Genomic DNA, 24,739 nt, shown 5'->3' on the forward strand with positions numbered 1-24,739 from the left:
GCATGTGCTCCGGATATGATTATATTCCAGTAAGACATAAAATGTGTTGACCACCAAAGAAAGTTAAAAATGGTAAACGAATAGTTATTATTGGCTTACAAATCGTTTAGGTATAGTACAGGTTTCTGTGTCTGACGCGATATCTACAAGTACTATCTATGTAGCTTTGCAGAGTAGCATACTTTGTATTAAAGTTATCACGTCATAATTATGATGCAGTTATAACACTTTTAATTCTTACTCAGTTAGCTCTATGAAACGAATCTGTGTGATTCAAAAAGCATGTGGTATGAATATGTTGGACTTGAATGCACAAAAAATGTTTTAGTCTACCTTTGTGCTGCTTTATGTAAACTTCGTGGCCGACAATTAGCGTGTCGATCCTGCAAAAGTGAGGGCGCTGTCGTCTGACATTCATCAGCGTTTTTGAATTGCCTTTTTGAGCTTCTAGTGGCTTATAGAAATGATTTACTTATTATTATATGTCCGTATCCATTTTGTAAAATGAGCAATACTGGTGGCTGGGCCCTAATTCTGTCTTTGTGCCAAGTATTTTGTTGGAATTTTTATGCCAGAAATAAGCGTCGTTAGGTGATTAATTGTGGCACTTTCATGGCCGTGCGTTAATTAAGGCTCGTCTGACAGCGCCTGTTGATCGTAAGTGGCATATCTTGGCGCTCATATGTCAAAAAACATTATGCCGAAAATGGTTTGACCATAGTTGTCTTTCTGTAGTAGAGTGATGGTACGGTTCTTATTTTCAAATAAAAATGCGATAACATAGCCTTCGCCTAAAACCGTAAATCTCTGCAAACCAGAAAGACGATCGAGATTTTTGACGTTAAATAGATCCAAAATATATTAAAACAGTGAGCATTCCAAGTTGAGGACTTTGAAAATCCCTTGTCGACATCTACTTTTTTTAAAGCATAAAGTGATTAGTTAAATTCCTGTTAGAGAAGTTTATGTTGCAGTGTTAACTCAGGAAGTTCAAATGTTTACCCTTGCACGTTGTAGACACAATACGCATGCAAGCAAAATATTTAGTATAATATTATGAACACATTAATGAAAATGCACTGCGTAGGTGCTCACTTGTCAGTAGGAACTCTAGCATTTGACCTTTAAAAGTTTCTTATTTTGGTTCTAACCGGTTTTGTCGCATTCGATAAAAATTGTCGGTAAGTAATAAAAACCGTTAATACGGATAAAACACATCAAAGTGAGCTCGTTTAATACGCGTACATTCTCGTATACTTCTGTAAAACTGTAAAATAAGTCTGTAAAACAGTTCTACAAATTGTGTTCATAATTGCCAGTACTGTTCGGAGCACGAGAGCGTTTGAATTTTAATGTTAGTACAAATAAATTAGAAGCATGCTACGATTAGTTATACCTATCCATCCTGATTCTGTTTGGTGGGTAATCGCATAACTGAGTGGAACATGCTAATACCGGTAAATTAGACACTGGTACTTGCTAAATCTTCAGATTTTATCAAAACGGGTATTTGGTGTACTCGTCTGTTTTTGATTAGCTTTATATTTATTTCCTTGTTGAAAAATCAGACCGGAATTAATGTTATAAGCACAGTCCCGGATACGATGCCGGCACTACTGTTGCAGAGTGGTAAAAAAATTTGATTAAAAAATAACGAAATTTATTGAAAATTACGCCATTATTACTTTTTAAACATGTATTATTGCAACCACAGGTAGTGCTTATGATGCTTACCGGTACAGATGCGGTTTTTTTTTGAGTGTGGTTTTATCGATACTCGTACAGAAAGTCTTGTGAAATCGGATACGTGCATGTTATGACACAGAGATGTTGGAGAATTGTTATATTTTGGCTTGTGTAATGTAACCACACTCTCCTTTTATTACCAATCATTTAGGCGTTAAAACAGACGTTGTTTACAGCAGATGCTAAAGAAATGATTATAGCTTTTAACACTTGTTAAGTGGCAGAAACATCGAGGGTCGTTCACGTTATGAATGTAAATCAGTGCCCAGAGCGATCTTTGCACCGGCTCTTGTTAAGCCATAGTGTAAAGGTTCCCACCCAGTCAACGCCGCGGTTGGGCCGACATGGCACGCTACCAACCGCTGCGGCTGCTAGCCGGCTTCCGTCGCGCGACGAACGTCTGCGGTGAAATCTCCGGCATTTGGTGTGGTATTCGACACTAATAAGCCTCAGCTGTTGTGCTGCAGTGCATCTTAACATCTGCTCACCATCGAACTGTCATATTTCCACCGTCGGTTGTGTGTGTATGCTGGATTAGTGGCGTAAGAACAATACTCCGCCGGACAGCACAACAATGGCCCACGATTCGGCTGGTAACCGCAAATTCGCCATCGTCCTGTCGGTGTTCCAAGTGATTTTTATCATTCTGTTCGGGATTTTTGGGAGATATCACGATGATGCGCTGCCGCGCTCGGGTCTGTCACACCAGACCACCACGCTGTCGCCGCAGGAACATCGTGGCAGGCGATCGGCGGACGGTGACAGTGAAGCGTACACGTGGCCCAAATATGCCATCCAGGATTATTATCCCAGTACGTTTGCGAAAATTTAATTGATTTTATTGTTCTAATTAAGTTTTACTTTTTTGCAGTGTTTCAGGATGTCCAGTAAGACAGTCTGCCCACATAGTAGTTCTCCTATATAGCCTCTGCCAATGACTTGAATAAAACTGCTTTTCCTTTTTACAGTGTAATGATGTTTATCGGTTTTGGATACCTGATGACGTTTCTCCGAAAGTGAGTGAAATTGTGTATAAAAGTTTACTCATATTTGTCTTCTTCTGCAAGTCTTGAGTATGCAGGAGCAGCACGTCGCTGATCCATAAGCAGTGAATATGTTATCGTCTGAATTTGTGCAAGTAGTTATATAAATTTAATATTGATTACATTTGCATGGTTAATTACTGTTGCAACTTTTAATAAATCTTCTACTGGAGTTGCTATTATAAAACTGTTTGCAACGAACAATTTGGTTAAATTTGGTAGTTTTGCGCATTGCTATAAAAATTTGATGACTGGAAGGTGGGGAGAGATAGATTACGAGTTAAACACCTTGTTCTACCAGCTTATCATAGAGTGTATCTGTATTTAGTGCGAATATAATTATTTGCGCATGTATCAAAGCTAGCTAGAGTGATATTCATATTACGGGAACTGCATACGGATGGCGCAGCTACGTCCAGGGTTATCTTTGCTTACCGCGAACTAACAACTTGATAACACATAAGTATCTTAAGCCGATGTTATACTTCCATATGACGGCCAAAATGATTATGGTTGCACGTAGTTAGTAAATGTTAATGCGAGAGAGGCATTAATGATTCTCCCACGAAAATCATTTGCAGTTTATAAATAAATATTTGAAATTAGATAAAGTTATATTTATTGTAACACGGATGAGATGAATTTTTGCAGTCGTACCACAGCCCACTAAAACCACTAATACTGGTCATAGTAAGTCATAATGCAAAACACGTACACCACATTGGTGTTTTGTACTGATGCATGGTTTAGATGCAATGTTTAACGGCGAAAACGCCGACAAATCCAGCTGTCTGCGACACTCTAAAATACTAAGAGTACTAAAAAGTATATCTACATGAAAACACTGATCAAAATTGATATTCTAATCTTGTATAATATGTACCTGCAGCGTTGTATTACAGCAATTTAACCTGTAAGTTAAGTTTACGGAAACTTTGATGGAACAACGCAGTTAGCATCGCATTAATTTTAGTACGAGAACCTTGATAAAATACTAGGATTTCGTAAATGCTAGGGTGTTATTAAAATGAGATATGACGGGAAAAACTGACGAACAAAATAACCTAACGGTAGTTCTTATACATATAAGAATTAAAAAGTCACTACTAAGAACTAGAGTAGGCAAAAATGTTAGTGTTGCTGTGTATCTGTAAGTAATACGAAAATAGTACTCGTAATTCGCACGACTACCGCTGCGGTCACGCCGATTACGCGCTCAGCTGTGTGTTCAATGGCATTTCCTACTGTATACAAATGTTTTGACATTTATCATGCGAGTACAAATTGCTCTTCGTCGCATCCTTCTAGATATGGATATTCGAGTCTCGGCATCAATTTCCTCTTGGCCGCTTTCGTCATTCAGTGGGCCACCCTGATGCGGGGGTTTCTCCACATGGAGGGAATGAGCTTTAAAATCGACTTGACCACGTATGTCGCGTGCCTTTTAAAATGTTAATGATTTTTTCTCTCGCAGATGAAATGGCAATTAGCGTAGCTGTAAAACTGAGCCTTTGATTGCAGACTTCTGACATCGGATTTCACGGTGGCTGCCATTCTCATTACGTTCGGCGCTGTACTGGGCAAACTTAGTCCACTTCAGGTAGCTGTTTGTGAATGTCTTACGCGGCAGAATTCGATACATTTGCTCTTTGTAATAGCAGAGGAAGCGATTGTTTAATAAACCGGTTCTTTTTAAAGATGTAGTGAAATGAATTGCGAGGTTCAACAATTTCTATGAAAGATCAGCGGCACTTATTTCTAGTCCAGACCGCTCGTGTTGATTCTGTGACGCGTTTTAAGCCTTGCAGTGCTGTTCAGTATAAGTCAAAACACAGAAATTGCTTGCAGCATCTTGTGGAAAATTGAAAAGGCCTTTGCGTTTTATAAAAAAACATGAAACTCTCCAGAATGGATAAGGTCAAAAAAGTTTTATTAAAAGCCGGGTTTTACAGGGAAATTAAAATTAAGACAGAAAAAGCTAACAATAAGTAAATATCATTCGAACATAGTAACAGATGTGTAAAATTACCTTGTCTTACCTAATTGTCTAACCTAGATTTGGCTTACATTGTGTACTTCATACGTTTATAATAACTCACTACGCACTTGAACATTTTTTGGTTTTGTAGTATTTGATTATGGCCTTGATTGAAGTTGCCGTATCACTGGGGAATGAATACATCTGTGTACATTATCTCAAGACAAGAGACATTGGTGGCTCGATTTTCGTGCATATTTTTGGCGCATATTTCGGCTTGGCTGTGTCTCGAATGTTGTACCGCTGGGAATACAGCGTAACCGATTTCAATACACTGAAGTTCACCACGAAAACAACTGACTTGTTTTCCATGATCGGTACTATTTTCCTTTGGATGTACTGGCCTAGCTTTAACAGTGCCGTGGCTGAAAAAGAATTTCAACAACGCGCGGTTATCAATACATATTTTGCCATGGCGTCGTGCTGTGTGGTTACATTCATCTGCTCACATCTGTTTCATCACAACAAGTTCAGCATGGTGAGCTTTTTTCCCGTGTTTGCCAATCAAAATTGCGAGTTTTCGGTTGCAGGTACCATATTTTAGCTAAATATTATTTTACTAAATATGCGTCCCTTCAAATCAACGACAAATATAACTTTATGTAATGACATATAACCTCGCAAAAAATATTTTATCCGTAGTATTAATTAGATGTGGTCGCAGAAAAATTGGTTAATAACCGTGGTTTTCATTGACGAAAAGGGTAAAAAATGAAAAATCTGTGCTGGGTAAAAACATAGTATATACGTTTTTTAGTGGCATCCCTGTGACCCTGTCAGAAGGTTAAGACCTACTGTGTGCATTGCAGGAACTGGTTCAGAATGCCACTCTCGCCGGCGGTGTGGCACTTGGCGCAACAGCTGATATGATTGTCCAGCCGTATGGTGCACTGATCATCGGAGCCGGTGCCGGCATCCTGTCATGTGTTGGTTTCCATTACATAAATGTAAGAAAGCATTTTAAAAATATTCCAGAACACCGGAACTCCTCCATACAGACTTTGAGAGAGTTATATCATATCGGTTTTTTCTCTTTAGTGACGCCGTTAGCCAGTACTCTTGCTAATTTCTTTTCTTCTTTGCAGCCAATTCTGGAAAATAAATTAAAAGTGCATGACACATGTGGTGTCAACAATCTCCATGGAATGCCTGGTATTCTTGCCGCTTTGATTAGCGGTGTTGTATTCGCTACTGCCACGCCAGCATTATACGGAGATAGGTTAGCCACTATATTTACTAGAACTATTTATTTGCTGGTTTACATAGAGAGAACATTTGACATATCAAACGAAAGCTATGCTCGGCAGTCGGCACCAACTATTAAGCAGATGGCATTTTTATTCATTTTTCGGTTTTCTCGTACTTATTTAATAGCACAGTATTTTTGAATTCTCTTGCTGTCTTCTGTTTTTGAAATACATTTTTACATGACTGTGTAATTACATGTTTTCAAAATGTGTGTTATTTTGTACGATTTGAATAAAAACGTCAACCACATCAACAGGTAGCAAAACGAATCTCTATCGATATCGGTCGAACTTTTGGTGGTGCATTTCCGACGGCAGCTTATAAGGCTGAGCAAAATACTGGGAAAATATGTGCGTCCCGCAGTTGAATCTTTCGAAATGTTGTCTGGGCTTTAAAAGCTTTCATGCAAATAACATTCTCTGTAGATACCTATCGTATTAGGCGAAAATTCAGTAGCACTTCTGATTTATTAGTTTCTACGACATCTACGGAAAGCAAATGGATACGAATGCAATTCAAAAAACTCCTCTGCTGGATTCGTCTGGAAAGTTCGTACCAGAAAGGACACCCATGCAACAGGCCGGATTGCAGATGGCAGCATTAGGCGCCACGCTCGGCATGGCTATCGTTAGTGGAATTATCACCGGTAATGTTCAGTAGGATTATTGTGTCCGTTTTTTGTCGTCTTAAAGTTATTGTGATCATCGCTTGCGAGTAATGACCGCTGCAGGAATTCTGGCGTAGCATTCCATTTTGGAAACTGGTGTTTATAGCTAAGCTTTACTTATTGCAATAACGAATTTTACATGGTTTGTATTAGTTTGCGACAAGCTTATTGCTTGGTCAGTACGGATGCGAAACTCGCAGCCCGCAGAGCAGTGGTTTTAACGCTCGTTGTGATGCCTCGGTTAAAGATATTGTTCTATGCAGGATTGATCATCCGAATGAAGATCTGGGATCCGCTTCCGGGACCGGCACTGTTTGATGACGCTGCCAACTTTGCTTTACCGGACCCGGTGCCGTGGGAACAGGAAAGCGATATTCGTCATCGTTTGCGTACTATCGGCCGTGACGATGAGATTGCCGCAGCCATACCCCTCACGAAGGGTTTCCCCAATCCACGCGATGAGAGGGTCTAAATGATACGATTAATACTGCATTTATGTGTTTGTGTGCCTTGTTTATTGGTGTCAGTTTTTGTAATTTTCTCTTTCTTGATTCACGCCTCTGAGTCCTGCCTGACGTTTTAGTCTTTATTGTGTGGTACGGTATTTTGGAATGGGTATTGAGTTATAATATTAGCTGGATCTAGGAATTACTTTACTTGAAGAATTTTAATGGGTGTTGGTGCTACAGAGTTTGCAGTTACCGTATTGGTCCGTATGAATGTATAATTTAATGTTTATTACTTAATCAACTGTTTTATGGTGCCGCCATTATGGACGGCTTTTGCACGAACAACAGCATAGAGCTCCGAACCTTTAAAGTTTAAACAGCAGGGTGTATTTCACATTTATTTGAAAGCTTCCTGCATACAGTGCGATTCATTTAACACTCTTATTGTTAGGGTAGATAATTATTGAATGAGTTTTTATACTTTATACTAACTGCCGTCAGTTACCGTCATTTGGGATTTATTTGCAAATTGCACATGACAATAGATCGGCGAACTATTCGCATCTCAAGCTGCAAATAACGAATAATGTCCAACAGTCACTAAACGTTTTTCTGTTCGCTATCTCAAACAATGTTAAATTTAATAGAAAATATTAAACTGTGTATTATAGTATATACACAACTATACGAAAAGCGTAAGCGATAATGGAAGTGCGAATCGGCGATCTCACGCATTTACATACACTCTACTTCTTTTGTGTCCGTTGTGTACAGACTATTCAATCGATACTAACAAAGAATTTGAAAGGTCATTTTAAAATCGTTTCTGTGAAAAATTTGAAACATCGGCCGCTTGGTGTAAAATGTGTCAAAAAATAATTTCTTTCTGGTTTAACAAGTCCAAATAATTTGCATTGTGGATTGTGACGTGATCTACATATCTGTATGTACCACAGGTTACCATTAGCAGTGCAGTCATTGCAAAACTGTGCACGATATGTTCGGTTCATTGTGCGCGAGTAATAAGTCTACTATCACACTATAACCGCCAATTTAAAAACTCTCAGTATTACCAAATTTTATGCTAATACTGTAAAATTAATAATGTTTATTAAAGTTCATTGAAAGATAGCGTACATCGCGTGAAAACCTGTTTTGTAACTACTTATGTGAACGATAACATCGACCAGAATCTGGGATGGCGCATGTGATGTGCAAATATAAAATATGCACAGGATGTACAAATTTGAGATCAGATCGAAAACGCACTCTCAAAAACGTTTGTTTGTAGCAGTAAATTTCCATTTATTTTTTCTAAGCTCTTCTGTACCGATCTTGCTCTCCATCGGCCTATTTGATAAAATGCAGTGAGACGTTCGTACGCGAAAGGGCACCTTGCGTTTGCCGGAGCCTTGTATCATCGTGATTCATGAGCCGTAATAATGTTACCAAATCCTTTTTGCCCGTAAAGCAGCCGATCTGGCCAGGACAACAGCTGATTTTGCAGTCTAATTTGACAAATCGATGTCGGCAAATTAAAAAAGCGACACCATTTAATTACACTGTTTACACCTTGCTATTGGATATCGTTTGATCAATTAGAACGTTCCAGTCATAAAATGCACATTTATTTGTCGGTACTGTCGGCTGCTGTCGCACCGCAGGGTTAATGCGTTTTTTCGTTGCCATATCATCACCGTACACATGTCGCGCGAGGGCAAAAGACCTTTAAATATTACATGGAAATCTAATGAAATATGGCGCAATTAATACCCACCCGAACGTAAAGGAATTCGTGATGTGGTGTATGAATAAAACAACTTTGGCGCGCAAAAACAACAGCCAACAGGATCTGCCAAAAGATTTTTTCCGCTTCTCTCTTCCAAGCGCTGGATGACATGCCATGCGATGTGTCGAATAAAAGTAAAAGTTTTTTGTTTGCTAGGTGATGATCGCTGCGCCACGGGGTTAAGCGATTTGTAAGTGTCAAAAAGTTATGACAACTATTCGCATCAACATCACATCAAAAACACCTCACCCACCACAGAATCACACTTCGGCATTAGCGAGCCAGCCAACAAACATCATTGATTATTGTTGTGCTAATACCGTGTTTTATTTAACATTTTAGCGATGTCTGAAGAAACGTTTCTTCGAAATAATTTGACAGACAACTACCAATAATTTGAAACAATGGTAGAAATGTATTCCATGCTCAGCTGAAGGCTAAAGCTTTTCTTTACGGTTAAATTTGCAGGATTTGGCCTAATTTGGTAGTGAATTGGTACATTTGGTAACGTATTTTGCGACTAATTTCATTTTTAATTTTTTGTTAACAAAGAGCTGCATGCTCGATATGAAGTGGATAATGGGCAAAAGGTCACCTTTGTTAAGTTTGCATATCATTAAGCGGAAGCTACATTACGGCAACACGCTTTTATGATATAATCTTTTACGCTACGCCGCTTTTCCTGTTTTCTATATTTCATTAGTTTTCTGTATTTCATGACTTCTTTATGACAGTTAAGTAATTAAATAAAAATCATTTTGAATATTTTACTTGACATTCGTTAATTCAAACGTAAGCTGCAGGCTACGGCGCCACATGGTGATCATACCATGTGGCTGTAGTCACGTACATTCTGATTTCGGTTTATGCAGTTATATTTTACCTTAAAGGTCAGTTTAGACCAGTATTAGTTATCGTTTAGCAGAGTGTAAACGTTGCAGTTACAAAGTATTTCAGTCTGGAGTAAAATTTTCTTTTTGTCACCGCTAGACGCCATCGTCGACACTGGATATTTTTTCACATGAAAATCGCTTTTTTTCTGCATAGAACATAGAACTTTGTAGAACAAGAATACATTGTTGCGAAGTTTGTGACCTTTGGATAAATGTCTATTATGTAATTACTTTTTGCATCGATCTCAGAAGCGCCTATACACAGCACACTTTCAGGAGTACAAATAATATTAATGATTATGTTATCGGTTAAGTAAATAATTATTATATTATCAGTCGAACGACTTATTTTTTTTTAAATTGCAGAAGCACCAAATTACATAACTCAAATCAAATAAACGGAATGCAATCTGCATTTTACACTTAATACGCGCTTTAACATAAAATTTTTGTTTATGAATATATATGTATCTGCACATAAATTTACTAGAACCAAACTATCAATCAATCACGGAAAACAAATGCAGAAAACAAATATTATTTTTATCATTATTTTTCCAAAACGTCAGCCCAAATAATGCAAATTGCGTGCGCATAAGGCATGCCTGTGCTTTTACAAACATGTTATTAGCACCTTTACTTTATCCTTAAGGAATCGTAAATCTGCAGACATGGTAAATGTAACTCTGCCATATTTTTATGGCCCTGTTAATGTCTTAAAACTGCTACCGGACACGTGATATATGTAACCATAATGGCACCATATTACTTACTGTATTTAGCAAAGCGATACACTTAAAACTCTGCTGGATGGTAAATTCCAGTTGGGTGGCTGATGAGAAAAGTCGAGGAATGCCAAAAATTAAACAAATGTTAGCACTGTATACAGCACACTATCTTCAGAAAGTACTGGGACAAATCTAGCCTTTTTTACTCTCCTTTGATAAGTGTACTTGTATATGTTAGCTGCCATTTACAGCAGCAACAAACGACAAGTTTTGGGTAGTTACTGTACTGTATAAGTGAATATTACAAGAACAGCAGCATGTAACTATTTATGTACCTTGACTGCATATTATTATATCAGCATATATTTTTCTGTACTCCGAGACCTTGCTAAAACAGAACTCTCCTCTGACAACAATTTGTCATTAGCCACATCAGCAACACGGGCGTTCAAGTATGTGCGCACTTTCTCACCTCAAAGTGAAATGATGATCATCAATTTACATTTGTGATCGCAATTACAGACTGTTTAATGGTTAGTACAATTTTTTAAGCCTGGATGCTTTCACATACCGTTACAACTCGCTGTCATAATTAAACAATTTTGATTGCTCCGGACAACTCGAGTCACGTTGGGCATACTTAACGCGGTGACAATTGTTTTCAGATATTTCCGGTTAGCGTCCGCATCACATAAAAATATTGCAAGTTATTTGTTTCGCGATGTAACCAATCTGCTTACTTTGATGAAGGTTACAGTGGCCCGCCCACAAATTCCGTTCATTAGTCAAAAGCCGTAGGTCTTAAGTTTATAATTAGCGATGTCTTCCATCGTTTAAAGTAATGCGCGGAAAGTACCTCGTTTATCCTTGTTCTGTCGTCACGTTGACTACTGAACCGTGTAACTGTATTTCTCTACAACTGCCGGTGCAGCATATACTTTGGCTTGCCAACACAGCTAGTTCGACATCCAGTTAATCATTTACGGTGACCTTTGAGCAGCACAACCCCATAATGCAGGAATTGGGGTGGCGTCGAGGGAAGTTTGGGATATTGGTGTTCCTCTGTCAGGTTGCCTTTATCATCATCTTTGGCTGCCTGGTTGACTACGGCTGGGATGCTACGCCGGTGTCACGACGCCCGGCAATGTTCCGGGATGACCATGCAGAACAGCAGCAGCGTAATAATCCCAATAGCACGGGTCCGGCGGTGACCTCTGATGTCCATCTGGGCAGGGAAAAATTCCTAGTCACCAAAACATCTGTTGAGTCGTTTTATGCCAGTAAGTTTAAAGTAATTATTTCGTAGCGTTGGTTGGCTATCAATTGTCAATTATTAATGTTGTGACTCATATTCTTATTGTGAGTCTAATTGCAGTCGATTGAAAGTTCTCGCTTGCAGTGTTTCAAGATATACACGTCATGATATTTGTTGGATTCGGGTTTTTAATGACCTTTCTAAAGAAGTAAGTGAATCTTTCCTCAGTGGTATAGTTGAACACGCGACAAAGAAACAATAAGAATAAGCTTAACTAAGAAAGTTAAGAAAGTTAACAATAAGCTTAACTAAGAAAGTGGTATTCACGGGATTTGAAAGTCCAGAAAACTCTCCGTCCGACATAAAATTCTCAACGAACTGTTCGTAAGTATCATGTGACTCTGTCGTCGAGGCACACAGTGCATGTTGCAATTAACAAAATTAGCAATTGTTCGTTGCTTCCGGAAGTCTGAAATTTTCTTCATTACATGGAGGCTGTTCTAATTTTTTTGTGTTTTAGTTTGTAATTTACAACTTTTGCTGAAATTCAGTGAAAAACTGTACCGTACAACATGCATTGCATTCTAACTAATTAAGATGTATGGCTTGCAATACTAATACTGTACTAGTACTTATCATTATTCAAGACAAAAAACTCAAATTTGCTGTTAGTATTTTTTTAGGTACTAGTACAACAATTCATATTGACAGTATGTTTGCAAATAATGCGCCTTAATTATCTCTCTTCGAACACTAGGCCGCATAATTCAATACATTTGGGTTGAATTATGTATTACAAGCTTGCAAGCGCCGTCGCACATCAAAAATGTCTGCATCTCAGCTGGTCAAACTTATGGGCTATATGGATGGTAAAATATTGCAGATATGGATATAGTGCCATTGGCATGAACTTCCTGATGGCGGCCTTCGTTCTTCAGTGGTCAAGCATTGTTCGCGGGTTTTACCGGCTACCTGAAAATAACTGGCGCATCCGCATCGATCTGGTTTCGTAAGACGCTTATACTAATAGATCCTTCTATACGTAAAGTTTTTATAAAAAATCTATAAAAAAAATCTTAAAAAAATGTCCTACACAGTTTTTATAACAAAAATACGGTAACGCAGCAATTTTGTTGTTTCAGCCTAGTGTGCGCTGATTTTACAGCCGGTACCGTGCTGATCACGTTGGGTGTTGTGCTTGGGAAACTTAGCCCCATCCAGTATATCGTCATGCTCATGTTCGAAACCGTCCTGATTACTGTAAACGAATGGATTGGCTATGATATGTTCTTCATTAAGGATGTGGGTGGCAGCATCACCATCCACCTCTTCGGCGGATTTTTTGGTCTGGCCTTAGCCCGCACCATCCACCGGAAACAGTACTCCGATGCAGAATTCAACAACCTCAAGGAAGGAAGCACCCTAAATGACCTTTTCTCCCTGATCGGAACCATGTTTCTGTGGCTGTTCTGGCCGAGTTTTAATGCGTGTACAGCCGTGGAAGACGGACGCTACCGAGCAATTTACAACACATATTTCTCCATTGCGGCCAGTGTTCTGGGCGCCTACATGGTTTCCAGTTTCGTCAAGCATGAGAAGTTTGCCCTGGTACATTACAAAGTTGTTACAATGCAGGAAAATTATGACTTTATTATGATATGACAACAAGCTCGTAAATAGCAAAATTTATCACTAGCGACTTGTTCGTTTGATTAGGATATCGTCCAAAATGCTACATTGGCCGGCGGAGTTGTGGTTGGCTCCGTATGCGACATGTACTTGTATCCTTACGGCGCACTGATCTGTGGTTTCTTTATTGGTATCATTTCCGCCCTTGGCTTTAACTACCTATCGGTATGTCGCAGTTTCAACAGGTTTTTCCAATTTTAAACCTTTTGGTATATACCACTTAAGCTGGACAGAGGTGCCGCAAGCGACAAAATTACCGTGTTAAATATATAGTTTCAATTGCAGCCAATACTGGACAGGAAACTGGGCATCCATGACACTTGTGGAGTGAACAATCTTCATGTCATTCCCAGCTTTGTCGGAGGCATTTTGAGTGCTATAGTGACTGCTTGTGCATCTAAAGAACTCTATGGTTCCGGGTAAACCTGCCGGCATTAGAAACACTTACACTTTTAGGTTTTATTTAAGCGGATTTGCATTACGAAACAAGGCCTTTGAAAACGACTAATGTTTCTAAAATTTCAGGTATTACACCCAGTTCCCGGCGCACGTTCCACCAGCGGATAGTGCAGAGTACGCTGCTCTCCATGCAGTGAATCCTGATCTGAAACCCGGTCTGGGATGGACACCCAGTGTACAAGCCGGTTATCAGCTGGCAGCTATGGCCGTTACCATTGGCATTGCAATTGGGGGAGGAATTATCACAGGTAAAGCTCACCAGGTTCCAGGTTCCAGGTTCCTCAGCATTGTATTACTAAATTATTATATGGGGTAAAAGAAAAGAAGATAATTAGTAACAAAATTTGCAAAAAAAACAGGATTAGTAAAATTGACAAAAGACAGAACTATGAGTTTTGAGACTGAAAAAGGTCAACCCATACAGGCTTAGTGTTGCGGCTACCAATCTGGAACACTCCAAACGCTAACGAAGTGTTTAATGATGGAATCTACTGGGAAATGCCTGCAAAATTTTCCAAGGAAGAAGAAGCTGCTCTTCGAGATCGCCTCGATCGCCAGGAGAGGGGTCTGCCGGAAAAGGAACATTACACGACTGCTGCTGCTCACGGCATGACGCGTGTGGATGTTGTAAATGGCAAAAGACTAAGTGTGGTCGACAAACATCACGAACACTTGGCCTAAATTACAAAAAATTACTTAAGTGTGTGATAGTTTTCAGAGTTTTACCTTGTACAATTAGGATACGGCAATAAGGGCAGCAGCAGCTTTTCCTTGTTAGTCCACGACCACGGAACGGAAAGACAGTAGCTCAGATAAAGCAAATGTTTACAATCATACTAATTGTAAAGTAGATAACAAGCACGTGGGTTTGCGGTCATTTCAGATAGCTCCTTCCCAAAGACTAGTTATTTGTACTTCTCTATATACTGGCATCCTAGCTCTTTTGTTGCATTAGTTTACTAATACATATTTCTGTGCATGGCACTTGTCCACTGTCCATCCGTAATGGTCAAAACTAGATATCAAAATCCTTTTGGGCTGATGCGGAAGTCGCGAATCACTATGGTTAGTTCTTATTTTACATGACAGCTGCGCTAAACCGTTAAAGGTTGAACAGAAATGATAATTATATGGATAACCAAAAACAAATATGATGAGCGAACACAAGATGCACTTACAAGATAGAGTGAATTATCGTATTATTATAACTAAATGAACAAAAGATTAAATTCTGCTGACGATCAATGGTTACTGATTGTGGTAGTATCGTGCGCGTTACCATTTAAGTTTTTGTGCCCCTCCAGATCTGTTAACACTCTTATCGTTTCTTTATCTTGACGTTCCTTGTGAATACTGTCCTTTTCTGTTGAATTGTGTTGTTTCGCACTAAAATGATGCCTTCGAGTTCATCATTAAAGTCCGTTTTGGATCGACGATCCGGCACTTCAGGATTAGATTCCGGTTCAGCTGATTCGTTAGGAGGCCAGTGGTTACCCACAAATAAATAGTACAAAGCAGCACCGATTAACATTCCAAGGTGAGGAATTAGGGCCGGCATCCAGAACCATGCCTTGTTAGAGTGGCTGCAATTTAAAAGCAGCCACAGATCAAGGTTTACCTCGGAAGCGGTCCTGTGCGGTTTCACTGAATCCAAGTTTTTTTAAGAAACTGTCTTTCGATTAAGTTATACTCGTACATACGATATATAAATTCTTACAACGATAGGCCAAAAATGTCAGTGGGTTGTTCACATGAACATTGGTTAAACACAAAATCATGCATGCATACAAAACACAAAGTCAGTGGTAAAATTTAAGCTAAGTATCACTTTGGTTTGGTAATAAGTGCCGGAATGTATGCATCAGAACTGTATAAACTCTTGTAATAATTTTACTTTTAATTTAGAAGTTTAAAGCGCAAATGCTATCCAAAGGGTGAATACATATGAGCCAGCCTCGTAAATGCGTAATACGAGTATATGAGTACTCGTACAGTACGACTATGTTTCGATTTGATACGTACTTATCGATTAAAAAATCCCATCCAAGCAGTACACTAAATATCCGACCGGAAATATCGCGTGCTGGATTTATAGCCGAACCACCCAAAAGTCCAAAACTCAGCCCAATAAGTGTCAAGAGTAATCCGGCCAGTCCTGGAATATGACTCTTGTGGCCAAACATACCTCGTTTGTCATTGACAGCTAGAAAAACCAGCATGAACAAGGCGCTATTTGACATCTGTAAAATAAAACCTTCATTACGATTTCCGTGTAAATTTGAACATATATCCCCCATTCTCAAAACCGGCGTATTCTCGAATAGATGAAGAAAAGACTCCTTCCAATTTTAGGTGCGAACAGTACATTAGTATTGTACCACATAGCAGCATAAGTAACAGCAATATAACTATTGTAGTTTTGCTTCATTGTTGAATACTTAATGAAGTAGACTTAAATTTTAATATTTATAGTAGTACATATATTGATTTTTAATAAAGTGATTATATTTATGAGCTTACAACATTAACGAGACATGCGAGCCAAGTAGCTGAGGGTTGAGATGCGGTTGCGTAGATGCTTCCAGCCGCTTTCACTTCGTAGTCGGTAGCTCCTTGGATAAAATGGTAATGGGCGTCTGAAAGGTATCATGTTGCGTCGTTACACGGTTTACACCAGATTAGGTTTTTGCAGTCAAAATTAATAGTGTATGGCCGATTAATTTAGCTATTACTACAGGTTTGGATCACATCCGTTTACCCGCATAAACCGCATATACGCTGCAGCAGGCTGCAAACGCTCCTAGATACTGTGCTATCCAGTGTACGAGTAGCTGCTTCCATGTCAGATTTCCCAGGATGGCAAAGACGAAGCTAACAGCCGGATTGATGTGGCCACCTGTAGTTTTAGGCATATTAAAACAGCGCCTTATCAGGATAAGAAATTTTATGCCTGTAGAGTATCCGGCTAAGCCGCTAAGGTTTGACGGCGGCACAGACCAAAATTATAACAAAGAAATCAAGCGGTAAGTGACAATTTCATGTATGCACCTGATGTTCCGCTCGCAACATACATTCCCAAAGCTAACCCGATTCCTTCACCGACAGTTACAACGAAAAAATTTGGAGCTTCCCCGGCAAGAAACGTTTCTCGTGACCCTAAGATAATTTGTGCCAAGCATCCAACGACGCATATCTAAAAAAGAGTTATACAGAGTAGTTAGTTTATTCAATAAACACACTGTACAATTCGAAATGCAAATGGCAAGCAAAGCAGTCTTATGAATTCACTACATCCGTCAATTTACCAAAAGCCTTAGCATGACAAATCTCGCAGAAGAACGTTGTATTTGTGCTAGTCATTTTTTTGCAAGATGTGTCTGATTACAGAAACTGGATTTAGCATGCTGATTTTGCTTCTACTCACCACAAAAATATAAGTACCTAACGCTTCCGCAAAGAAACGGCGACCCAAATCATTCCGGACAAAGCAGTGTGGTCTCTCGTTATCCATGTACAGTTACGTGTTAACAGTACACTTATTATGATAGGGATCCTCAAGTTACGAAAGAAATTCGTGTTAGGATGAAAAAGTTTAAATGGAAAAACAGCCACCTTCGTATCAACAAACCAAATCCTTTGTAATCGTAAGGAAATTGTTATCCTTGTACATGTCACGAAATTACTCCAAGGAAATATGCAAAATATTCTTCGTATATAAACCAATCAACGTCAGTGCGAATTGCAGCAAATAAAATGTTTGCAAAAATTTACAAACAGCGGACTCATATGCAGACGTATGTTGCAAGCTTACAACGCTTCGTAATTAATTAACAAAGGAAATGGCTTTAAAATCTTGCACTTTAGTCCTGCACTTTTGCTAGTTGATAATATCAGCGTAATCTGATCGAGAAAAGAAAACCAAAATCACGACAACCAACGGTTTATTAGTCATTTGCTAGCTCACATTCGCTGTCTCCCTTTTTTGATCCTGCAAAATGTATCCTCTCCTTACAACTCATAAACCGCGGTTTTGCGTGACGAATCTTGCAGTGTAACTGCAAACAATTACATCACATATTTAAAAGCGCGAACCACAGTCTGGAGCCATTGTATGTACGGCATTGTATAGCGTAGACGTTGCACAGGCAATACAAACAGATTCGGGAAGTGCTCGCATACATCAACAAGCTAAACAGTTTCTTGCTTGGTTGATTATTCGTGTTCATAACATTGTTACGGAGTTAGCAGTAGTTAAGCAAGCCGATCTCCACATGTGAATGGCTAACGCATTTATAGGAATATTTGTATGTTATATATAGTTATTATTTTGTGACCATATTACTGTTGGTGTAAAGTTGTAAACTGTAAAACTTTAGCGTGCATCTATTCGTTAGGTCATCTATTTTATACAATTATAATAAAGTTTGCGTAAAATATTTTTCATAATATACACCTGTACAACAACTAAAAAAAATCATTTAACTAGGTAATAGCATTTTGTTCATCGCTCACAGTCTATAAGGCAAGTATCGCACGGCACATAACTTATTTATTTGGTTTCTACAAAGCATATTGACCCTTCAGCTGCGCGCATACGAATATATGGAATACATGTAGCTGCCATGCAGGAATAAAAAATGTGAAAATATTAATTAGAATTTGCCACACTTCCGGTTCGACATGGACAATGAATTCAAGGAGCATACTAGTGTAACGCTTAAGCGAATGATGAGATGGTGTATTAATCGAAGTGGACATCAAAACGATTGTTGTCACTGCCCTATGCCATATGATCAGATTCGCGGAAATCCGGCGGGCATCCCAAAATTTGTAGGCTGACATTGAGGACAGGCATTAACTTCTCTCTTGGCCAACCGACGTTCCGCCCGTTTACTGATGTTGACCTGATTAAAAATGACACAGATGTAATGACAAGATGACGTAATATTAATGATCACTGGCGTCAATGGTCCGTTTCACATTTTCCGCCTTTGTAGTTCAATGGGAAACGAACTTCTTTTATTGAAATTTTTTCGTGAAACTGTACTTCTACATCTACATACAAACTTGTACGCACACACAGCATGTTACCGTGTTGAGCAAGGACGCCAGTTAATTAGTAGCTGTAATCAGAGGAACTGAAAATTTGATAAAAATAAAAATTCTGTAACCTACCTTTTCAAGATTGAACAATGCCGTGAGAAATCGGAAAGCAGATAGAAGAGCAATATACTCGTATATGTATTACTCATATGGCTGCCCACTAGTGGCTATAGATAGAATACATGAAGTAAGTATGCGTAAACTGGTACCTGTTTCGAGTGGCGCCGGTTTGGGATCTATGGCTGTAACCGGGGGATTTCGATGGGCTTGGATGGCAATGTCACGTTTTCCCAGACCAAAAGAATAAAAGGACTTCCGCGGATCGGCAGCTCGTTTACCTAGCCCGAAGCTGTATGCGCCGCGCCCACTGCGCTTTTCTGCTTCATTGTCCCACAGGTAATCCGGCTCATATGGGCCTTCGAAATCGGCCATCTCGTCGTTCACCATGCCGGCCGCGTATAACCACATGTATCAGAATCTAAACCATAATCACGTCATTATAAAAATCAAATATGCATGGTGTTGAATGGTGTTAGGAGCAAAAAATACAACACGTATGTTTGATAACCGAAATATTTTACATTTAGCAGTGACGTCAACACTGTTGTACTATGCACTAATTTCTCTACTGCGATGTGTCCTCTCCATTCAAATAAGTATCACACGTTACGAACGTACATCGCAAGGGCCTACGTAAGTTGTAAATGTTTAATTAGAAACCTTTAATAAGCAAAAGCCATCAAAATAGCAAAAAAGCAAGTGCGGGCACAATACATCGTAGTTTAAATTAGAATAGTTCCATCAGTGGAAACAATAAATAAGGTACACTGCTTCCACAATTGCATTTGAACTGCGTAAACGTTCATGTTCGTCATTCAATGAGTAGCTTCGTATTATACTTGTATAAGTAGGAGTTTTGTAATTTTCAATTTACATTATCAGTTAGTTTAGAAACATCTGGGACAAAAAATTTTTCACCACGCAGGCATATGTTAGAGGAAAAAAGCACTCCCTGAGTACGGCATATAACCGATCATGAAACGATGTTAATAAGAAACTAAGAATAATTAAAAATATCGTCATAATATACCATGCGACTGATCGACATATTGCGCTCCCAAGTAATACTAGTATTACTATTACCGATAAACGGGTGGTATTTCTCACCTTTTGCCCAAGCCCATGTTGTACAGATATTTGTCGTATTGTCCACAATGCACCAGCGCACAGAATGACAGGAGCGCCACTAGAAATGTTGCTATCAGATAGGACTGAGAATGAGCGGTCGCCATTTTTCCAAAATCAAAAGGTCACTTTTCAAAGCACTTTTCAAACGAGCAGGAAGAGCACAGCCAAATCACCACCAAGAGCTGTAAAAATGAATGCGAAGTGTAATGATTACCAGCTACTGTTTTTCAAGCATAAAAGATACAAGTAATCAAGGAAAACGTTTATTTGAGTTGTAAACCAAACTGCTGCAAGATCAACGTCATCGGTGCAGTATGACCCTATATAATCTATTTTATACGCATACTGTTTTCTCCATCATTCTAATAGGATCAAACCCGGGTATTCTAATCCCACCGTAATCTACACCAACGATTCGAATAGCTTCTTCTTTAGCACCGAGAGTATCATTGAATTCTTGACGTATTCTATTAGGAAAAAGCACTTAAAAGGATGGTTTCGGTTTACGCGCGCGCTCCTGTTGTCTGAATGGAAATTTATGTAAAACACCCGTTTAACTAATACAATTGTACAATGTACAACATAAGGTGCAGCTGCCGCCATGACAAGGAATTTACCGTCTCACTGGGACTGCAGTTGAAGTCAATCCCTATGTTTTCTCACTGCACACAAAAGACTAGAGACAAAGCTAATCAAGCACGTCTCTTTTGCAACAGATTCCCACTAGCATAGTGGCAGTGATCTGTATGAATTACAGTTATTTACAGACAAACCGGAGAAATTTATACTCACAGGGGGATCAAAACCACTCAATTTTAAATCAAATACAACGGGATATGCTGACAGACTCGAAAAGAAAACTAAATCGTCCGGATGATTGGCGCAAATGATCTATTCCATTGCGTCGATCGTGGGAAATGAACTGCGCCGACTGTGGACACGCCAGCTGCACTTCTACCAAATTTTGCTTAGATAGTTATAACACTGACTCATATATATAGTGAATAGACTTATTGTTTTATCTGGGCTGATCACCGGGAATTAAAGCCGAAAAAGCAACACAATCACAGTTTGCTTAACGGGCCATAAAAAATGGGGATGAACCCGAGTCTTAGTATCGGCGACTGTGATTGGTTTGCCGGCAAAAATTGTTCAGGGAAAAGCCGTAAAACCAGGAGTTGAAAACTATTGTTTGACGCCGGTAGCCGCAATACGCGTTTAATATGATCCCGTAAATTAAATCGGCTCTTTTCGTGCCCATCACAGTACAAGAAAATAAATCATGCTTTATCGTTAGGCGGGCCAACCGCTACCGGGACATCTATATCTGGTCAAAATGGGAATGATTACTTCCTGGTTGTAAACGACATCCCCACTTTAGCCCAGCTCTTGTCGGCTACGGCGCTTATTTAATTACTTCCCCCAATAAAATATTCCGCTTACGCAGAGCGCTGATCACTGTTCTCGGCAGCCTCCGATAATGAGACGCTATCGGACTACGGCATTCTCCCGAAATAGATTCGCTCGTTGCTACTGGTAAAGAACTGTGATTACGGAATTCATTAGAGTTTTAATTTGGATCCATAACTGACCTGCCAAACCCACCACTTCGTTGCGTCTGGTAGACATAGAAGTATGCATCGTATTAAAACATTCATCACACAATACATCTATGCGACGAGTACAGTAAGTACTGCCGGCACTTCTAGATCTACAGAAGTGACCTTCGCACATATATTGCAACACATGTTGCCTTTTCCCTAAATCTTCTGCGATTGAACCGCTAGTGAACTATTCAATATTTAAACTGGGACTCGTGATCGGGATTGAGTTCATGAATAAAAGATTCGTTAGTACACGGTAGACGACATAAATTGCGAAGCATTCGAGCTTAGTCGCAGCATGCGTATAAGTTAAAGTTTCATCGCCTTACTCATTTCGCAGTAGGTTGTAACAAAAAATGTAAAACGAGACCGATAAAAACTGTTGCTGATTACTTCCGGATCGTGTCAAGGCAGGCTTCGTTACCTAGTCAATTTGGCATGAATATTATTTTTTAAAAAAATTCACGGTATCTATCCAGATGTAATATATATTACGGTATTGTTATTGCTTGAATAAAAACTCTTTCTAATGTTCGCTTTTGAGACTTGATGGACGCATGCTGGATTACTGACACAGGCTTGTGCTTATACGAATATTCTAACAATGGAGCAACCTCATTAAATTTTAACTGATTAACAAATATGTAGCATTAGCTGGCTGTTTGTTGGCTGTTGTTAACCTTAATAAAGAGTAGGATGAGTTTATTGCCCTTCAATTTTTTATCGCTAAATAAAAGAAAAACTGCTCATATTGAAATTTGCATTAATTTTATACTCATAACTTAACTAATAACTTGCAGTTACAGATGCAGTTTTCACGGCCACTTCAAGCGCGGCGATGGTATATGGTATATTACCAACTCATCGCAAGTTTTGATGGGACGGATTAGGTGTTATGATGCACAGACCGTTGACCTCTCCATGAAATGTTCGGCACACATACGAGTAATGCTGCAAGATAATTATGACCTTGTAGGGCTAACCAATAACGTTTTTTGTACCATATTCATCCTGTCCATATCTGAGCAGGGTATCAGGGATAATTTCATTTGGCATTGAGTGTGGAATAGGCGTATATGCCGTTTAGCGTATCGTGACCTTAATTGTTTTTCCATTAACGCTGAACCCGTTCGTGCATGGAAAATGTACTATCCGTAGCCATATACTGTAGTCTGTGTGCAGAACCACAGCCCAATAATGCTACTACATATTTGGCTGTACAGCCAAAAATACGTAGTAGTTTACGTAGTAGTACCACATGTGGTTACACTATGATGTGTCGGTTGTGTCCTGTCCTCTGTGACTACCACTAGAAACAAAGCTGGTAGTTATGAAAACCTGTCTCATAGTTGTTCATAACATTAAAATTGGGAATCTGAGCACTTTATTGGTACCGTACTGGTACGCACGCATCTCGCTAAATCTACAGTCATCAGTTGGTGATAAACTATAACGCAATTTTTACATTGGTACATGTGTTCTTGTTCTCGATGTTTTATAACGTTATTAAACTGATTGATCTGCTGGCGATTCAGATAATGCAAGACGTTTTGAACTCACAATCAGTAAGTCGGTAGTGCGTAAATTACTTCTCGGTACTATAGTACTAATCTGACCAATTAAAGACTTACCTTTCTTAAAACGAATCCAACTTCAACACAAAGGCCGGAAAACTGACAAGACCACAACTATAGATCAATCTAAAACATTAGGATATTTTTTGTAATCTCGTAAGAAGCAAACGGAGTTGGTACATGTACAATACTGGTACGTTGCTATTTGCAAAGAAGCGATAAGGCCGGTAGTTAAAACAATATGGAAGTCACAAAGCAATAACACACGATACAGTGGCAGAAAAATGAAAGTTACATAAATATGTTAAAGACGGGGCTCGTTATGCGGGAAGTAAAATTAAAACAAGAACACCGAAGGTATCGTAAATGCAGTTTTTATATATGATTTGTACGAGTACTTACTACTATAGTGCGGATCCCGATGGAAATGGGCAGTATATGCGGAATCTGGGCGTAATAACGTGAAAACGCCGCCTTGAGCTATCAGTGACTTCAAACCGCCGCAATGTCTGTATAACACACCGCCGCAATGTCTGTATAATGGTAACACAGCTGCTGCCTCGGTTTCCGATGTGCGTTAACGCTTTCCCGCTTTCATCTGAATTCTTAAAGACAACCCAGCAGATGTCATCATTTCAACGAGCTCTTCTCACCGCAGATTGCTAATTTGTTTGCGCTTTTACACGTTTCAGCGGCCATCGTTTTAACTGCGTCATTCAACGCAGCAGCTCATTTGTAATACAAACATAATACTTGACTCTATTCCTTATTGTGCATCCAGTATAGCGAAAACTGCAGGAAAAAAATGTCTATAGAATATGGCGTCTGCTGGTGACCTTCTCGATGATCGAATGGACTTCCGCTGGATGCAGCAACAAGCGCACATCCGTACCTTTTTGCCGGTTGTGAGCAGGGTTTGGTTTTTAGCGGCCATGACCGGTTTTTCGTAAAAGCACTTGCTGAAATCGTTCGAAAAGCACGTTTGTTTATGTACTTCGGTTCTTATAAGTGCGCACTGAATTGTATAGCGGAATAAACAATTCAATGTGACGCTAAAATCACGAGGTAAAAGGGTATAATTAAAACTGCTGTCGATTGTTATACACCAATATCGAAGATTACACAACTGGCACATTAACAAGAAATGTAAAGCATTTTTAAGTTTTGCACAACCACGTATGTACATGTACAGATACATACATGTTCGTACATGTATTTCAATATAATTATACTGTATAATTCCGAGTTCTAGCATGAACGTCTCTG

General features: G+C 39.2%; 4 protein-coding genes and 1 long non-coding RNA gene across 6 annotated transcripts; 2 read left to right on the forward strand and 3 right to left on the reverse strand.

Annotated features, from left to right (window-relative positions):
• The first annotated feature begins 456 nt into the window (after positions 1–456).
• Positions 457–7,576, forward strand: LOC129600076 (ammonium transporter Rh type A-like). 2 transcript variants are annotated; one of them, XM_055498478.1, is made up of 11 exons: positions 457–657; positions 2,214–2,558; positions 2,618–2,633; positions 2,715–2,762; positions 4,098–4,217; positions 4,311–4,389; positions 4,919–5,305; positions 5,637–5,774; positions 5,913–6,046; positions 6,549–6,721; positions 7,006–7,576. In XM_055498478.1, exons 2-11 carry the CDS (start codon positions 2,321–2,323, stop codon positions 7,212–7,214), a joined length of 1,542 nt encoding a protein of 513 aa, XP_055354453.1. In that variant the 5' UTR covers positions 457–657; positions 2,214–2,320; the 3' UTR covers positions 7,215–7,576. The 2 variants fall into 2 exon arrangements, with proteins under 2 accessions (XP_055354453.1, XP_055354446.1); XM_055498471.1 differs by lacking the exon at positions 457–657 and having other exon boundaries at positions 1,780–2,558.
• A 3,719-nt stretch (positions 7,577–11,295) lies between these two features.
• On the forward strand, positions 11,296–15,046 carry LOC129599728 (ammonium transporter Rh type A-like). The gene is made up of 8 exons (XM_055498041.1): positions 11,296–11,881; positions 12,001–12,064; positions 12,740–12,865; positions 12,999–13,464; positions 13,573–13,710; positions 13,831–13,964; positions 14,071–14,252; positions 14,429–15,046. The coding sequence occupies exons 1-8, from the start codon at positions 11,614–11,616 to the stop codon at positions 14,683–14,685; spliced, it is 1,635 nt and encodes a 544-aa protein (XP_055354016.1). The 5' UTR covers positions 11,296–11,613; the 3' UTR covers positions 14,686–15,046.
• Positions 14,983–17,860, reverse strand: LOC129599739 (aquaporin-7-like). The gene is made up of 6 exons (XM_055498050.1): positions 17,429–17,860; positions 17,053–17,197; positions 16,763–16,900; positions 16,525–16,640; positions 16,027–16,244; positions 14,983–15,587 (listed from the first exon to the last, which is right to left on the reverse strand). The coding sequence occupies exons 1-6, from the start codon at positions 17,513–17,515 to the stop codon at positions 15,323–15,325; spliced, it is 969 nt and encodes a 322-aa protein (XP_055354025.1). The 5' UTR covers positions 17,516–17,860; the 3' UTR covers positions 14,983–15,322.
• A 676-nt stretch (positions 17,861–18,536) lies between these two features.
• Positions 18,537–19,575, reverse strand: LOC129580745 (uncharacterized). The gene is made up of 2 exons (XM_055471404.1): positions 19,317–19,575; positions 18,537–18,908 (listed from the first exon to the last, which is right to left on the reverse strand). Exons 1-2 carry the CDS (start codon positions 19,573–19,575, stop codon positions 18,895–18,897), a joined length of 273 nt encoding a protein of 90 aa, XP_055327379.1. The 3' UTR covers positions 18,537–18,894.
• A 668-nt stretch (positions 19,576–20,243) lies between these two features.
• LOC129602759 (uncharacterized) lies at positions 20,244–24,344 on the reverse strand. Its single transcript, XR_008692438.1, has 3 exons — positions 23,876–24,344; positions 23,531–23,599; positions 20,244–20,477 (listed from the first exon to the last, which is right to left on the reverse strand). It is a non-coding gene; the product is annotated as an uncharacterized LOC129602759 (long non-coding RNA).
• Between the last annotated feature and the right edge of the window lie 395 nt (positions 24,345–24,739).

Source organism: Paramacrobiotus metropolitanus, unplaced genomic scaffold (assembly GCF_019649055.1).
Source record: "Paramacrobiotus metropolitanus isolate TYO unplaced genomic scaffold, Prichtersi_v1.0 Parri_scaffold0000004, whole genome shotgun sequence".
NCBI lineage: Eukaryota > Metazoa > Tardigrada > Eutardigrada > Parachela > Macrobiotidae > Paramacrobiotus > Paramacrobiotus metropolitanus.

Excerpts from the sequence above, each read along its gene's own strand:
- LOC129600076 (XM_055498478.1), top strand. The coding sequence starts at position 2,321 with ATGGCCCACGATTCGGCTGGTAACCGCAAATTCGCCATCGTCCTGTCG. Across the intron at positions 4,218-4,310 it reads TTTAAAATCGACTTGACCAC|ACTTCTGACATCGGATTTCA; the intron begins GTATGTCGCGTG and ends CTTTGATTGCAG. Across the intron at positions 5,775-5,912 it reads TTGGTTTCCATTACATAAAT|CCAATTCTGGAAAATAAATT; the intron begins GTAAGAAAGCAT and ends TCTTCTTTGCAG.
- LOC129599728 (XM_055498041.1), top strand. The coding sequence starts at position 11,614 with ATGCAGGAATTGGGGTGGCGTCGAGGGAAGTTTGGGATATTGGTGTTC. Across the intron at positions 13,965-14,070 it reads AAAGAACTCTATGGTTCCGG|GTATTACACCCAGTTCCCGG; the intron begins GTAAACCTGCCG and ends CTAAAATTTCAG. Across the intron at positions 14,253-14,428 it reads TGGGGGAGGAATTATCACAG|GCTTAGTGTTGCGGCTACCA; the intron begins GTAAAGCTCACC and ends CAACCCATACAG.
- LOC129599739 (XM_055498050.1), bottom strand. The coding sequence starts at position 17,515 with ATGGATAACGAGAGACCACACTGCTTTGTCCGGAATGATTTGGGTCGC. Across the intron at positions 16,901-17,052 it reads TGTTGCGAGCGGAACATCAG|GTGGCCACATCAATCCGGCT; the intron begins GTGCATACATGA and ends CTAAAACTACAG. Across the intron at positions 16,245-16,524 it reads TCGCATGTCTCGTTAATGTT|ATGTCAAATAGCGCCTTGTT; the intron begins GTAAGCTCATAA and ends TTTATTTTACAG.
- LOC129580745 (XM_055471404.1), bottom strand. The coding sequence starts at position 19,575 with ATGTGGTTATACGCGGCCGGCATGGTGAACGACGAGATGGCCGATTTC.